The sequence below is a fragment of the Malus domestica genome, chromosome 11, assembly GCF_042453785.1.
Source record: "Malus domestica chromosome 11, GDT2T_hap1".
Taxonomy (NCBI): Eukaryota; Viridiplantae; Streptophyta; class Magnoliopsida; order Rosales; family Rosaceae; genus Malus; species Malus domestica.
Window position 1 is genome coordinate 5,403,115 of NC_091671.1, and position 17,502 is coordinate 5,420,616.

The window sequence follows — 17,502 nt, forward strand, 5'->3', positions numbered from 1 at the left end:
TCAGAGCAGTAAGCTTTGTTCTTTTTCTCATGGGATTACATATTCTGGACACCCCGTAGCCTATGCGGTTGCAATTGAAGCACTCAAGATCTACGTAAGTAGTTGAAGGGCATTGAAGAATATGTGAATGAACTCAAGTTTAGGCATAAGTAGTTGCAACTTGTATATGTATTGATAGCTGATGATGGTGAAAAAAATATTTAGACTTTTATGTAAAAGCAAAATCCTTTCCCCGTTTAGTTTGTGAGATGAATGATATTTTCAATAAAGCAACTTTTATCTCTTTAAAAAATGTTTTTTAAACAAGAAAGTGGAAGTTTTCATAATTAAATATAAAAAATAAAAATTTAGTCCTGGCTAATCTGATACTGCACCAAACGTTTCACAATTTTAGTACTCTTTAGTCCAAACCAAGTCAATCCAGCTTAGTCCCTGAGGTTAGTTCAGTCCGAAATAGTCCGATGCAACAAACGTACCCGATGTGTTTTGTGTATGGGCTATGGGGAAGCAGGCACGGATTGGTGTATATGTATTGGGCCTTTACTCCCAAATTTGAAATTGAAGCCCAACATAGGAAACAAAAACTACCCACCCACCCAAAAACAAGCACATCCCAAAATTTCCATTTTCCAACATCCACTTTCGAATCGGGACTATTTTCAGGGCACATACATTATTGAAATTTCGAGTAATTCCAACAAAAGATAACAAATATTTTGACCGGTGGTTGTAAATCGTCGGCCAAAAGACATCCCAAATTACAAGTCCCCCACCAAATGGCCTCCTCATTTACTCCTTCTTTCCTCCACCTCCACCTCCTCTTCCTCATCTGCTCCGTTTCGCTCTCTCCAACCTCCGCCGCTTATTCCGAGAGCAGAAGCAGTAGCAACAAAGTCAGAGTGGAGCTCTACTATGAAACGCTTTGTCCCGACAGTTATCAATTCATTGTCAATGATCTGATCAAGCTCTTCGAAACCGGAATCATCTCCGTCGCCGATCTGAAGCTCTATCCCTACGGCAACGCCAGGGTTGGATCCAACAGCACCATCACTTGCCAGGTCCCTCTCTCTATCTGCTCATACTTGGCTCCCTTGAGTCGCAAATTACAGTTTGACATAGCGTGTAAAAGTAATTTGCCTTTGCTACAGTAATAAGTTACTTTTGCATATGTGGCAAAATTTGACAGGTCGTGTAAAGTAATTTAATTTAGCTACTTTAACTAGTTACATTACAATTTATATGTGTCAAATTGTAATTTGCGGGGGAAAAACTCAATGTTTGAACACTATGAAGCAGTTGATACTAACAGTAAATTACACATATCCATAAGTTAGTTAGTAGGAGTAAAATTACAACTTCTGACATTCCTTTGATTTGCCTTGTCGATTTTTAATTTGGCTATGTATCTCTTAATCTTTGAATATGTGTCAATTTGGCCCAACTGCGTCAAACTTGTAACTTTTTGCTAGTTTTCTACATTTGAATGGATGAAAAAAGCTCCCAACTTGACAGATTTGATAGTAGGGACAAATTGACATGTTTTAAAAGATTGAGGGCTCATAACTAAATTGAAAGTACAAGGGCTAATTGAAACAAGGAACTAAGTCTAAGGGCGTTACTAAAATTTTCCATGTTAAATATACACAAAGAAAAGTGTTGCACACCGTCAAATTATCATGGGTAGAGATTAAGTATTTTTGTTTTAATTTAGGCTTCTAGGTAACCTCCGAGCAACTGATCAGTCAGTAATTTCATCTTTGACCTTTGTCTTTCTCTCTCTGTAAAGAAGTCAACACAAAGTATTAACGTGGTCTAACCGTGATCATACAAATAGGAGAGGACTGGAGGGGAAGGAAATTTGGAGAGAAAAGAATCATACTCCTATATAAACGTAAGTAGAAAGAGACAAAGAGTACCCATTATTTATTAAATACCACTATTTAGAGAAATACTGAAATATCGACAAATAATTGACTAAAATTTAATAAAAAAAGAGATGTAGAAAATTTGGTCTATAATTAAAATATTAACGAAATTTTAGACCATGAATTTTCATCTTTCATGTATTTTTTATTGGTCAAACATCTTACATGTATTTAGGTAACAACAAACTGCCAACTGTTAAAAAAGAAACAAACAGATAAACTGCCAACTGTTTTGTCTGAATTTTCCACTTGTTATCCACCAATTTTGGGCAAAGGCAAAATCTCTGACTTGATCTTTGGTTCTTGCTCTGTTTAACAGGATTCACAAATGGCGTAATTAACGCTTCAGTGACAATCCCATAAACACCTAATAAGCTCTTCCTTTCTCTTTCAGCTTTCCTAATCATTCAATGGCGTCCTCTCGGCTCGAAAGTAGAACCCTTTCTTTTTCTCTTCTGTCCTGCCTCTTCTTGGTTGCTATGTTCACACCCCCTTCTTCTTCCGCAGCCAGAACTCCGCCTTCGGATTCTGGTAAAGTTTCGTTGGCTTTGTATTATGAGTCCCTCTGCCCCTACAGTGCCAACTTCATTGTGAATTACCTTGTCAAGCTCTTCGAAGACGACCTCATCTCCATTGTTGATCTCAAGCTTTCTCCTTGGGGTAATGCCAAGCTCAGAAGCAACGACACATTCACTTGCCAGGTCCTCTAATCCAACCTGTTTATTTTTTAGAAAAAAATTCGGGGTTTAATCGTTGACCGGTCCTTTAAATGATGATTGTCCTTAATTTTTGAAACAAAGTAATTTGCCTAAACATTGTAACATGTGGGTTTTGTCTATTCTTTCTTAAGTTTTAATTTTCTGAGTGTTGCTATGGATTTCACTTGTGTTTCAATTCAATTTGTTGACTTGGGATTTCTTTATGGTTGTAGCATGGTCCGTCTGAATGTTTATTGAACACTGTGGAAGCCTGTGCGATCGAGATCTGGCCTGCACTGGTAAGCCTTGATCAAACTAGTTATAATCCTAACTAAGCATTTTTTTAGTATATTCCTGCAGAATATTTCATGTTGCAATGGTGTTTGTTATTCAAGTTTTTCTGGTGGATGGTTATTGTGTAGTAACAAAATGGTGGTTAAGTTAAACTGATAAATCATTTTAGAATTATTTACTGAATTCTTTGTCATGTTTCCTTAGATTCGTTATGTAATTATTTTTCAATCTACTTGGATAATTAGTGCTCGTACTATATAGGGTTGTTGGTTGGTTTTATAGAAATGTATCCTAATTTGAATGCCAGTTATGGACTTTTGCCAGACTTAACGGAAAGTAGTATTTAAGTTAGAAACGCTAATTCTGGTTCACTATCACTGTTGTGCAGAACGATCATTTTCCTTTCATTTATTGCGTTGAGAGTTTGGTTTATGAGCACAAGTATCCCCAGTGGGAGTCATGTTACGAGAAACTGGGCTTGGATTCAAAACCTATTGCTGAATGCTACAGCAGTGGACTTGGCAAAGAGGTTAGTTTTCTGTACTTGTTGTATTCAGCTCATTAATTATTCACAGAATTCAAAAAGTTGCAACTTAAAACATGCCTTCGTAATGCATCTACATGCATATTTAATTGTATCTTAACAAGGATCGAACTTTATGTCTTCTCTGATGATGTTCTGATGTATGAGTTTAAAAACATGATTCTTCAATTATATGAGTTGTATATTGCAGGCCGTGCAAAAGCATAGTGTCCAAATATTATCGGACTGTATATGTTTCCGCCACTTGTATTACTGGATTATTAACTGTATGGTACAAATTGGGCGTGCAACTGGTACCTTAAATTTGAAGAACATTGGAAACCTGACCCTTCCCCAACTCTAATAGTTTGTGTTTTAGTGGCATATGGCCAAAGTACATGAAACAAGTTGATTACACAGAGGAAGCATGTACACAAAGACAGCATAGGTAGTAGAGGTGAAGGGTAGGATGCATCATGCTGTCAAAACACTTTTTTTTTAACATTTCACTGATTCTTGATCATGGCATTGTTGGAACAACCTCTGTTATTCTGTTGAGTAGGACGGTGCAAATTCTGCTTCTTGTTTTCTCATTTGTTATGTGATTTTTATGAAAAAGGAACACACTATAAGTGAAATTATTCTCTGGCAGCTTGAACTACAGTATGCAGCTGAAACCAGTGCACTCCAGCCTCCGCATCAGTATGTGCCATGGGTAGTTGTGGATGGACAGCCACTTTATGAGGTTTATTCCTTTCTCATAAATCAGATTCCCAACGCCTTACGATTGCCACCAAGTTTGGTTATGCATATGTGTAGTTTTTATTCATTTAGACCATTGATGAACATTTGTCACTATCGTTCTATCATTGGGATCTTCAAAAAATTGCATTCTTCTCCTGTTGCAGGACTACGAAAACTTCCTGAGCTATGTCTGCAATGCCTATAATGGCACCACCGCCCTCGAGGCCTGCAGTAAAATATCCCTCAATACCAGGAAAAGTTCCAAATCTACCCATTCCGTTCGCTGCGAGGGAAATATGCCAGCAGTATTAGGAAGAATAGGATCGACCATAAAATCGTGGATCCGTCAAATGAACCTGGCAATTTGGATGTAGACGTTCATGGTGTAATAGCTTGAAGCTCATGTAGCTTGTTCATATTTCCCGTTTCCAGTGGAGTGCAGTTACTTTGTGAGTCTGTTGGTACTGAACTAAGACCCTTACTGTGCTGGGAATGTGTCTTTCTCATTACTATGCTCAATAAATATACAGGAACATAAATATGTAGTGTAAATGAATTCTGTTTATTTAATTTAAATATATAATATAGTAAACTTTAGTATTGAAAAGCTTTGTAGGGGTCCGAACAATTGATATTTTTGTATTATTGGCACGGGACATTATGTGGTGGTGTATAGATGTTATACAAGTCCGTTATAAAAGTCCTCGTTTGAAATCTAACGGTCATGGATTTCAGTCGCTATGGCCAATTCGTTCTAGAATTTTGGCCCACCAACACTTCAAACTATTCTTTGCTTTGCCTGTCTCGAGACAATTTGTTGAGTGAGACTTTTGAAGAACTTAAGTATTTTGATGCTTATGTTATTGGATTGTAAATCTAAATTACTCATACGAGTTGATTATTGCTTAGATGTGCTATGTATGGTGTCAGACTGATTATTGCTTAGGTACATGTATGGTGCAAATTAACAGTCTAAAAACATAAGAATATGCTCGCAACTCACTATAAGTGAGGCAAGAGATAGTTACCATGTTAGAGGGGGGGGGGGTGTAACTTCAATGCTTGCTGCATGTGTTTTAATTGTTAGATTTTATTTCCACTATTATTTAAATTTATTATTTTCAATTTCATTCAGTTTTCGTGCTACTCAGTACTACGTACCGAAATTGATTAAGTATGATTTTTTATTCTATTATACTGCTCAATGCCAAACACTTTTGTGATTTGGGCGGACTGAAGAACCCATTGGCTTTCATGGGCTAATCGCAATAGCTAAATACTCCCAACCTGCTTGCAAATTGGATTGGATTCCAAGGTGCTATATAAGCCAAGAGACTCCCCCAAACTGTACTAAGCAGGCATAGTCAGTTTTCATATGGATAAACTTTGTTCCGGTCATACATTAATAGCCTAATATTTTCATTTCAGATGTTATGATATGAGTGAACAACGTAATTTATACGTCACTTGGTCTTATTACCGGAGACGCAATGCGAAATGGTTAAGTCATATCACATCCTAAGACCAAAAAAGGATCTCACATTCCATGTATCCCTCAATAATTTGCAATACAAACCCCTCAAATTTGGCAAAGACGTGTCTAATCCCATTTTTATCTTATGAGAAGTTATGATTTTGAACTAGTGGTCACTTCCAATCTTCCAAATATGAAGCAACAAGATTTAATCATTAAGAAACAATTGATAAGAACTACATCTCATCAAGTGGCCTCTACCTCTACCACCATGTTTGGTAGGAAGGAAACGTGGAGGAATGAAAAGTTGAGAGACTGATTGGGAGTTTGATTTTTGATAGGGCTTGATTGCAAAGTACAAGAAAAAGAAGTGTCCAGGAAGGAGATACTCTTTTGGTTTTGGGTCTACAAACTCGATTCCTCCAATAAGCATTCAGTAAGAATTTCAATCAGCTGTAATACTCTCAAGGACAGTTTGATAACTCTATCGTTTTCAGTTTCTAATTGTTTTCATTTTTTTTAAAACTGAAAACTCGTTTGGTAACTATGTACTTCTTTTCAACAAAGTGAAAATTGAAAACCAAAAAGTAAAAAACTACTTTCTTTGAGTTTTCAAAATTTGGCTTTTAATTTTTAGTTTTTCATTTTCTTGAAAGAGTGTTTCGTTTTCAAAAACTAAAAATCAAGCACTAAAAACTACTAAAAATGAAAAACGGCCACTCATTTAACATGATTGTTGGCACTAGGGTGGACTTAACTAGTCCATATTTCTCCTTTTCAAGACATCTTCTTTTTAGAGAAATTCTTACATACAATCGAAATATATTTCTTCGTATATGTAACTCTCATTACTTGAAATCCCCAGTAAACTTAAAGTAAAATCAAAATCTCCGTGGAATTTCCCAGTTACATACGGTACAAATCTCTCCGATCCTCCTCGAGAATCTGGTGCTAGGGACTCCGGACTACAAAAGTTTCAGTCTCTATCAAGAAACATCATATGGTTACCCTAACCCATCAAGTGAATGAATGGTCAATGATGATACATTCATCCAAAATAACGTATTGCCACGCAATTTAACACTCTGTAATTTGCTCCTTTAATTTGTCTTGTACTGCACGGGTCAGCCCCTTGTGGTACTCACTAGGGTCCATGACTCCAAAGCAAAACCACATAGTCCGACACTTACCACCCCATGTCCTACCACATTGATTTCCTTGTTCTCTAAGTTATAGCAACGATGCAACTCAAACTTCGCTTGTTGGACTAGCTTTGTGCAAATGAGAGGACTGCCACGACCCCAAGACCACAGTCGCCCGTTCGTGCGTGAGTGATTCTAGCCCTGTATGAACACATGACTCAAATACATCTACGGTTAAAAACTAATCACTCATTCATGCACGATTAAAACTAGCATTTTCCTTTTTCTATGTCTGTTTCGGGAAACATCCAAGGCTGAGAGCGATTGGATACTGTCTGTAAAGAAATCTACGCTTCATATATCCTGTCGGAGACTCAAACTACAGTTTGTCAAAAACGTCCGGAGGGACCCATGCATATATACATATGTGCATAAATCAGTATATATCACTATAGGGTCGTATCTATGCACATTATTATTCTTCTTCTACTGCCATTGGCTTTTTCTGCGCGTTAGGCTCCCTGCTAATGCGTGAATGCAAAGGGACACCACCCACTGTTTTCCCAATTCCTTCATAAAAGGCCCTACTCAGCTACTCCGTACAAAAGAAAGCACCACCATTTGACAAAGCCTTTGCCCTTCGGTCAATATTTTCCCTCCAAACAAGTTTGAAGCAAACATCATTCTTTTCGGTCTTTTTAACCAAAATGATCCTGTGATTCGTATAACACATAACCTTGGTCCCTGAGATTTAAAATCAATAGAAGTAGTTCATAAGATTATCCATCATTCATTATTTTGGTCATTCCATTAAAAAACTATGTTAAGTGGTCCCTTAGCTTTTTAATGGAACGACCAAAATGATGAATGGTGGACAATATCAGGGACCAAAGTTATGTGCTATGTAAATCTCAGGGACCAAAATTATGTGTTATGCAAATCTCAGGGACCAAAGTTATGTGTTATACCCTCAACTTAGCGGAGTTTTTTAACGGAATGATCAAAATAATGGATGGTGGACAATTTTGAAGACCACTTCTATTGATTTTAAATCACATGGACTAAAGTTATGTGTTATGCAAATCTCATAAACTATTTTGACTAAAAAGCCTTCTTTTTATTCTTCCCTCTTTCACATTATAAACTATGAATTACGATGAATATTGGTGTTTAATCTATGTCAAGGACAGCGTTTGGTCACGTATGCACACAACGTTTCTCTCACAATTATTTTACCCTACCGGCTCAAGTAAAAGGAGGAACAAGAAAAAAGAAAAGTAAATCCCTAATATTTTCTTTTTAAACTTGTTGCATTGGCTTATTTTATTCCAGTTTTTGTGATTAGATTTGTGTACAGTGTTTGTGATTAGATTAACCCTACTTTATTTAAAGAAAGTTTCACCCCTATTTGTTTAACTCATGCATTGGATGATAGTTTAATGGTATGAGTAACTTTTTTGTGTATTCTGAACATGATCACATAAAGTACTCCATTCCATCATAATACGTGTACTTAGTTAATTATTAGCTTGCACCTTACGTGTTAATTAACTTTAATATCATGTTAGCTTGCACTTTTCTTTTCTTTTTTCGGACTATTAACCGTGAGAATGTGTAGGACAAAGTCTCATATTGGTGAAAGACCAAACCTTGCAAAAGTTTATAAGGAATTTGGCTACTCCTCATATTATACTAGAACGAGATAAGTACCACATCTTATTTTCTGGATACAAAGAAATTAGTGAAAAGTATTAGGAATTTAGGATGAATAGTTGGAGGGGAAACAGGTGTTACATTTGCTGTAGTTGTTACTAAAGTAAAGGTTAACACCACAAGATCGAAAATAAAAGTGAACATATGAAAACCCCTGAATAATACAAGAAGCGAGTAGATTATGATTTTTGAAATGCTTAGAAAAAAAATATGCATAATTCATTGGGTTTAAGTTATTTATAAGGATTTATGTGTGGATGCGATTCTTCAAATACTTAAAAGATTTTTTTTTCTGTTGCATGACCATTGAAAAAACAAAGGTCCTGTTATGATACTGGAGTCACCAGACAAAGATTAAGTACGCCGTAATAGATAAACAAATTCTAATTAAATATAGACAAAATTTCATGTCGAGTGCAAAGGATCAGACAAATCCCCTAGCATGGTGTGTAAGATCATCTATATCTAATTCCACCGTCTGCATTACGATATTGTATGAGTTGCAAATTAACTTTTCTAATATAATATCTAAATACTCATTATTTATAATTAAGTTATAATAAACGTAAACTATTGCACACTACTTGCATATCAATTTATCAACATCTACATTTGCATGTCAACATCGATATTTCCAGTATGATGTTCATATGTTTACACAAGAAAACGGTCTCAGAGGGTAAAGACATCAAACAAAGTAATCGACACAGTTTTCTTTGTGATTTTAGAAAGGAATTAACTCATACTGTACATGAATAAATTTATGCGTATAAATCTCTCCCACACACACATGTATGCACACTAAGAAGATAATACTAAACTTTTACTCATTAATTTTATGCACTTATTTGGAGTGCACTCTTCCAGATGAGTGCTAGAAGCTCTCTGAAAAATAATAAATACTACAATGTCAAATTATTATTTGATATTTAATTTTTATTTGGAAGATATCAACTCATTTTAACAAAAATTAACTCGCAATTGGTGGGTTGTCATAGTAGGATCTTCTTTTTCAACATATTATTTTCAGGGTTCTAATAGTTTCTCCACACTTTACTTAAGTTTAAAAGTAATGGTATCGATTACAAAAAATAAAAAAAATAAAAACAAAGGTTTTACACCAAGAAGGGATATAAGAACATACTAGAAAGTATATGTAATGACATTCTTATGGTGATCTTAAAGTAAGGATTCAATTTGAAGACCATATTTATTGACTTCCATATCTGAATGAGGTTCAATTACCTATCTCTTATGAGTGTCACTTGGGTCATTTGTGTCCAAAATCATTAAAAGAGAAATGATTAGTTTTAAAGTGGAATTCTTCATTGACTCTCTGTTACCTCATAGTTTAACATCAATTTATGTGCTAATATTATAAAATACTAGCAAAGAGCACACACTTTGTGTGTGTGAACAATTTCTCTTAATAAGTGCATATATTTTTTTTTAATATTACATAATTACTGTTCTGTCCTTCTTATGTAAATATTATGTATAAAAGTGAGGGTAAAATTGGAAAAATAAGTATATGATTGTCATTTTCTCGAAAAAAAGAGGGTAAAATAGGAAAAATAGGGATATGATTGTCATTTTGTCAAAAGGTCAAAACTACTATTTTGCCCTCTTTTTGTCAATAATGTGTATCAAAAGTGAGGGCAAAATAAGAAAAAAGGGAAAAAAAGTTGACAAGGAGGGTTCTAAAGAGTGATTAGTTCTTAATATTACATAATTACCATTTTGCCATCTTTATGTAAATATTGTGTATCAAAAGTGAGGATAAAATAGAAAAAATGGGGATATGATTGTCATTTTCTCAAAAGATACAAAATTACTGTTTTGCCCTCCTCATGTCAACATTGTGTGTCAAAAAGTGAGGGCAAAATAAAATAAAATAAAGGGAAAAAAAAATTGACAAGGAGGGTTCTCTTAATGGTATAGATTATGCAACAAAAATAAGGTGTAAAAAAACTCACAGAGAGTCTTCACTTTTAAAGTAGTGAGTATTTTTCTCATTAAAATACCTTCCATACAATATGCATTAATTTGATCATAATTAAGCGTTGCTGACATTTGAAGGGAATATTCACACACACTAAATTACTTATTCCACATATTTTTATTTTTTTAATATTTTCTACCCACTACTAACATTTGATAGAAAAATATTAAAAAATTAAAAAGATGTGAAAAAAATAATTTAAGATGTGTGAATATAATTTTCATTGGAATGATGCTGCTTTATGTTGAATAAAATATTAAACATCCAACAAGATAAAGAGAGTGGGAATATTAAAGGCTTAAAGCTGCCACACTAGATCCGATAAGTAAATCTAATATGGCGATTCTCTTCTAGAATGCGATAACGTCATCCAACTTCATATAACCTGTAATTAACCACAGTGGGAATGGGTCACCTTATTATCACGTAATGCTAAGAAGATTATTTATTAATGTTAAAAAAAATTATTTATTTAAATTATATTTTATAAATTATAGAATGTAATAATTTATAATTAAATTATTATTTAAATGTTGATTAATGTGTTTATTTTTTATTATCAACACATCAGAAAATTCATAAGTATGATCTAAAAAATAATCTACTTACAAAAACACTATACTTTAATACTTCTTCTCTATTTTCATTGTTTCTTGCTCTTATTAATCAAACTTGTTAATTATATCCCTGCACAAAATTTGGTTTATCCTCTACCTACTACATTAAACAATAAATACTAATGTTGTTTTCTTTTCAAGGCTCATCTCACATCTCATCCTCTATTCTTTCTTTTCGTTTTTTTTGGCCCCTCAGTCACTAACCTTATTGGTTGGCCCTCATGATAGCTAAGATATTCCTTTAAAATTTTCTAATCATTATTTTACAATTTTTTTATCAACATGGGGTAGGTCCAATCACATTTTTAAATGTTGGCATAATATTTTTCCAGATTAAGGAGTTCTATTATTTAGGTTCAATCAACAGTGTAAAATGTTGATAAAAAAAATCACTCAAAAAAGAGCTGGTAATTCGAATTTGTAAGATCTTTCAACGTCAAAAGGAGATATCAACCAGTTAGAACCTCATCATCTTGGTTCAGTTCGTGAAATATCCTACATTGGCAGATGAGGGAGAAAATAGGAGTTTAAATGTCCTAATTACACTTTAACTTATACTGAAAAATTTTGTAATAAAACTTCACATTTATCAAATTGTGCACGTGAAAATCAACAATTTGAAGTCAATAGCAATATTGTTATAAGTAGGTTTGGCCCACCTTTTTGATAATTTTGGCAAAAATAAATTTTACACACATCCTTACGTGAGATTTGTCATCATCAGTCAACAAATCAAATTCTTTGTACCAAACTCTTGTCAACCTACTTAAATAGAATTTCTACAAGCATTTTTTGTCTGTATGTGCGGAATCGTATAGTATTTTGCTGTTTGTTGTGATTGCATAGATCATTATCAAATTATTAGCCCATAGAAAGTCCTAGTATACATTGCCAGAATGCAATCTTTACCGACATAGAGGCAAGCTATTCTTTTTGCACTATACTAATTGCCAAGGGACATCACTTCCACTCTAACATCCTAATACATATAGCAATCACTATTCTAAAAATTTCCACCTAAGCGTTAGGTAACTAGTCACCATCATACGATTAATCTTTAGGTATTTAAAAATTAAGAAATAGTATCTAGACCTATCTAGGCACCCGCCTAGGTCGCGACTCTCACTTAGACAGAAAATAGCTATATAACTTTCATTTTGCATGTTATTTTTTAATAAATTGTAAGAGACTTGTTGAATACTTGAGGGAACACTCCTTATATGCTTGTTCCCAATGTTTTAAGTATGTTCTAATACTTTATAATCTATATGTCATTCTATTTACAATTATGTATTATTTTAATTAAGTATAAATAGATATTTATTAACATGTTATATAATAAATTTAATTAAAATTTATATAAAAAAAAACTGCCTATAAGCCTAGGCATTAGGCCCCTGATCACCGCCCGACTAGCGAACAACCTCTTTAGAACCTTGATTACAATCATCAAGAAGCTATATGAATAAGAAGAAAATTATGTATTTTTTGTTAACCAAGCTTGATCATATGCAGAAGAAGAAGAACATAGCAGAGAGAGAGAGAGAGAGAGAGAGAGAGAGAGAGAGAGAGAGAGAGAGAGAGAGAGAGAGAGAGAGAGAGAATTCTTAGAGAAGAAGTAATCTATTTGTTTTGATTATTTTCCTTAATTGTTTACATCATCCTTATAGTATATATACAACTAATGTTGCCTACAATATAAGCTAACTGTTTAACATACTACTAACTACTTGTCTAATCTTATGACACTTGTCAAAAGTATAGCCCTTAGATTGATTACTCCTTACATCCCTCCTCAATCTCAGGGGCAATGAAACTGAGTTTGAGATTGTTACAATGAGTCTTGAATAATGGTGCAGACAACCCTTTAGTTATGATATCTACAAACTGCTCAAGTGAAGAGACAAACTGAACCAACAACAATCTTTTAGCCACCCATTCTCTCACAAAATGAACATCGATTTCAACATGTTTTGTGCGCTGATGCTGAACAGTATTACATGTAAGAGCAATTGCAGATAGATTATCACAATAAAGGGTAGGTGTACCAGAAATTGAAACTTGCATAAACCTTAACAATTGCTTGATCCAATCGATCTCAAGAGTTGTGGAAGATAGTGCTCGATACTCTGCCTTAGTGGAGGAATGAGAGACAATATTTTGTTTCTTTGAGGACCATGAGATGGGATTAGAACTAAGAAAGATAACCAGTCCTGTAGTGGATCGACAATCATTGGGATCTTATGCCCAATTAGCATCGCTGAATGTTTGTAAATCCAATCCTCCTTTAGTATAATGCAAACCACATCCTTTAGTAGCTTTCAGATAACGTGGAATCCTTTTTATTGCCACAAAGTGAGCTTCCATAGGACACTGCATGAACTGAGAAACATGATGTACTGTGTTGATGCACAAAATCGGAGGTCTTGGTACAACGTAAATCCGACCGTGAATCTGCATGAAATGTAAATAACACAAAATGTATTGCGGTTCACCCCAAGGTTTGGGCTACATCCACACTTATTGTATTTCTCTGAGAGTATTTGTGAGGGAGATAACCTCTGAATATGATAGGGGATGTGAAAGGGGTGAGAATGCTCCATAATTGGCCTCCCCTAATTGTGAGGGTGAGGGGTCCTTTTATAGAATAAGGACTCCTCACTTATTACATATTTGCCCCTTCCTTTATCACATAATTACATTTAAGTCCCCCAAGTATTTGTATGAGATCTAAATACGAGGCCCTAAATATGGTATAAACATACTGCACATGCAATATCAGGCCAAGTGAAAGTGAGGTATTAAAGGGCTCCCACAAGACTTCTATACAATGATGGATTATTATATGGCTTCCCATCATCATTCAGCAATCGATTATAGGATAAGCAAGAAGTAGCACATGGCTTAGATATCTCAATTTCAGATTTAAGAAGCAAATCATTAACATACTTATCTTAAGATAGAAATAATCCATCATGCATAGGAATAACTTGAATCCCAAGAAAGTAATACAACGGCCCGAGGTCCTTGATATCAAATTCTCAAGCAAGGCATGAATAACATCTGATATAGCTTGAGAATCACTACCTATGATGATAATATCATCAACATATAGTAATAGGATCACAACAGAACCATTCACAGCTTTAACAAACAAAGATGAATCAATATAGGTAGATTGAAAACCCAAAGATGGCAAAAAAACTAGTAAATCTTTCATTCCACGCCCTTGGGGCTTGTTTGAGACCATATAAAGACTTGTGCAACTTACAAACATAATCACTGTGAGTAAAATCCAGAAACCCTGAAGGTTAAGCCATATAGACCTCCTCTTGTAACACACCATGCAAAAAAGCATTTTTCACATCAAGTTGGCGAATGGTCCAGTTAAAGTGATCAGCCAAGGAAAGTATTAACCTCATTATAGTGAGTTTAACAACGGGACTAAACATTTCACCATAGTTAATTCCTTCTTCTTGATTATAATCCTTTGCAACCAATCGAGCCTTATACCTCCCTATAGAACCATCTGCATTCTTTTTAATCTTGAACACCCACTTGCAATCGACTAAATTCCTGTGAGGAGGAAGAGGGATAAGAGACCAAGTGCCTTGATTATGGAGAGCACTCAATTCATCTTAGATTGTAGTTAACCAAACCGGAGACTTTATGGAAGATTTGTATGTTGCAGGTTTTACTTTAATTAGATCAGCACCACCATGTTCATGAACAGAAGCTAATAAAGCAATCTTTTTAGAGATCCTACTCTTGGACTGAGTTTGCATAGGATGCAGATTCAATGGTGGTATGGACAAAACCACCTGAAGTTGATCCCCCTGGAAATCAGGAACCACAGAGAATGAAGTAGATGATTGTTGAGCAGTAACAGTAATGGGTGATGTAGCAGTGGAAGAACTAGAGCTGGAATCATTCATAGTTGCATAAACATTGTTGTTCAATTCTCCAAAACTAGTCTCAGTTGGCACATGCACATATTCAGTACTTAGTGATGTTGACATTGATAATGGTGAGGAAGTGGGCACAGAATCGAAACTTGGGTTAACTATGACATTATTAAGGTTTGGGATTGGCACATGTATAGAGGTTGTCACGGTAGGCAATATAGTAAACATTGGTGAGGATTTAGAGACCAAGCTTGGGCTCTGATACCTTGCTAACCAAGCTTGATCATATACAGAAGAAGAAGAACATAGCAGAATTAGAGAGAAAGAAAGAAAGAAAGAAAGAGAATTCTTAGAGAATAAGTAATCTATTTGTTTTGATTATTTTCCTTAATTGTTTACATCATCCTTATAGTATATATATACAACTAATGTTGCTTACAATATAAGATAATTGTTTAACAAATTACTAACTACTTGTCTAATCTTTTGACACTTGTCAAGAGTATAACCCTTAGATTGATTACTCCTTACATATTTTACAATTCATTCTTGAAGATTTTTTTTTGGTAATAAGGAAAACCCTAGCGATTCACTTCCTCATCAGACATTGAGTCTTATGGTCTTATGTAAACCTTCAATATGTGCAATTGTCCATATTGAAAACAAAGTCTTGAGGTATATGCTATCCAATATTCTGTAACTTTAGAGGTTGGAAATTTATAACTTAAGAATGTATTGAGTTTACCTTTTGTCTTATGCTCATTATTTTATGATTAAATGTACTGTGCTGATGCACAAAATCAGTAAGGACTTTGGTACAACAGAAAGTGTCAAGTTTGTGACCTTCGCTAGATTGATCCGGTCACTAGTGTAGATAAGTATGTAAATGGATAGAGACAGAGAAGCAAACACAAGATGTACATGGTTCACCCAGATTGGCTACGTCCACAGAGTAGAGATTAAGGATTAGTACAAATGACATTAAGGATTATTGTGGAAGAATGATCTCCTTTTATAGAAGAGTTTCTAGCTTTGTTCTGGCCTTTACACGTCTCATGTTGTGATTGGCCTTTGATGTTGACATGTGTCGCCCTATAATTGGCATCTTGGTGTTGACACGTGTTGTGCTGTGATTGGCCTCCTGGTTGGAGGGAAAGTCTTCTGGGTCCTTAACGGTATAACGTTGACCGGTGTTTGTTAGTTTCGAGACTGATCAAGTATGGTACAAACATACTGTAAAAGGTTATTCAAATCATGTTTATGTCCTTCCTAAAAAATTTCATATTACCATATGGCCCCTAACTTTAATTATTTCTTTTTCATTTTATGGCTCCCTAGAGCATCCAAGGACATCTAATATGCCCTCATATCACGAAGATTGTAGCAGCGTACTGCATGTGATATGAACATATGTTCTCCCGCCAAACAATAAAAGTTCATGTAAATACACGGTGCTGCAAATTGGTGCATGCAATGACAACATCCCACGTGTTACTGTATTGTCCATATAGTTTTTGTGCCTACGCTACAAAACAAGGGCATGCAGGTACCCTTGCTTTTGGAGAAAAGACCCAATCTATAAACTTTCATCAAGAAGTTAACTACACATATTCCTTGCATTGCAATCAATTACGATACCCGCACAATGGGGAAGGGATAAGGGTTAAGTATATTTCACACCCTTTAAATTTGAGGTGATTATTAAAATGAGCTTTGAAATTTTTTCATTTTGCATTATAAGGTATTAAAATTTAATTGGTTGATTGATTTTTTATTATTTCTTAAATTGATGACACGATGAGCTTGAGACTCTTATTTGGGGTAATGGGTATTGCCACATTTACACCATATTCATAGAAAACTCATAAATTTAGTGGAGGATTAGATGTCCAAAAAGACTATAATAAATTTGTTGATGCACAAAACCGGAGGTCTTGGAACAACGTAAATCCGACCGTGAATCTGCAAGTAATGTAAATAACACAAGATGTATCGTGGTTCACCCCAATGTTTGGGCTACGTCCACACTGATTATTGTATTTATCTGAGAGGTGAGAAAGAGAACCTCTGAGTATGAGAAGGGTAAGAAGGCTTCAGAAATGGCCTCTCCTTAATTGTGAGGGTGATGAGTCCTTTTATAGAATAAGGGCTCCTCACTTATTACATATTTGCCCCTTCCTTTATTACATTATTACATTTAAGTCCCCCGAGTATTTATACGAGATCTAAATACGGAGGCCCTAAGTATGGTACAAACAGTAGTCCCCCAAGTCTTCAGTCAAGAGATTCTTTTGGATGGAGACTTGAAATTCAGTCCATGTGTGGGCTGAAGTAACTAGATGTCGTCTAGAGCTGAATACTCGAGATGAGGCAGCGCTCAATGTGAAATGAGGCTCAACTAGATGTAGCACATGTTGCGAGGCTGCTCGGCTTGTGGCTTATGTTGCATTGGTTAGCTCGGTTTG

At 35.0% G+C, this 17,502-nt stretch overlaps 1 protein-coding gene across 3 annotated transcripts; it reads left to right on the forward strand.

Annotated features, from left to right (window-relative positions):
- The first annotated feature begins 611 nt into the window (after window positions 1-611).
- LOC114819456 (gamma-interferon-responsive lysosomal thiol protein) lies at window positions 612-4,791 on the forward strand. 3 transcript variants are annotated; one of them, XM_029088178.2, is made up of 6 exons: window positions 650-1,058; window positions 2,245-2,626; window positions 2,857-2,922; window positions 3,306-3,446; window positions 4,093-4,185; window positions 4,349-4,791. In XM_029088178.2, exons 2-6 carry the CDS (start codon window positions 2,336-2,338, stop codon window positions 4,556-4,558), a joined length of 801 nt encoding a protein of 266 aa, XP_028944011.1. In that variant the 5' UTR covers window positions 650-1,058; window positions 2,245-2,335; the 3' UTR covers window positions 4,559-4,791. The 3 variants fall into 3 exon arrangements, with proteins under 3 accessions (XP_028944014.1, XP_028944011.1, XP_028944013.1); XM_029088180.2 differs by having other exon boundaries at window positions 700-1,058; window positions 2,320-2,626; XM_029088181.2 differs by lacking the exon at window positions 2,245-2,626 and having other exon boundaries at window positions 612-1,058.
- Window positions 4,792-17,502: the final 12,711 nt, after the last annotated feature.

Coding starts and splice junctions, on each gene's coding strand:
- LOC114819456 (XM_029088178.2), top strand. CDS start 2,336: ATGGCGTCCTCTCGGCTCGAAAGTAGAACCCTTTCTTTTTCTCTTCTG. Junction 3,447..4,092: donor GCAGTGGACTTGGCAAAGAG/GTTAGTTTTCTG, acceptor ATTCTCTGGCAG/CTTGAACTACAGTATGCAGC. Junction 4,186..4,348: donor ATGGACAGCCACTTTATGAG/GTTTATTCCTTT, acceptor CTCCTGTTGCAG/GACTACGAAAACTTCCTGAG.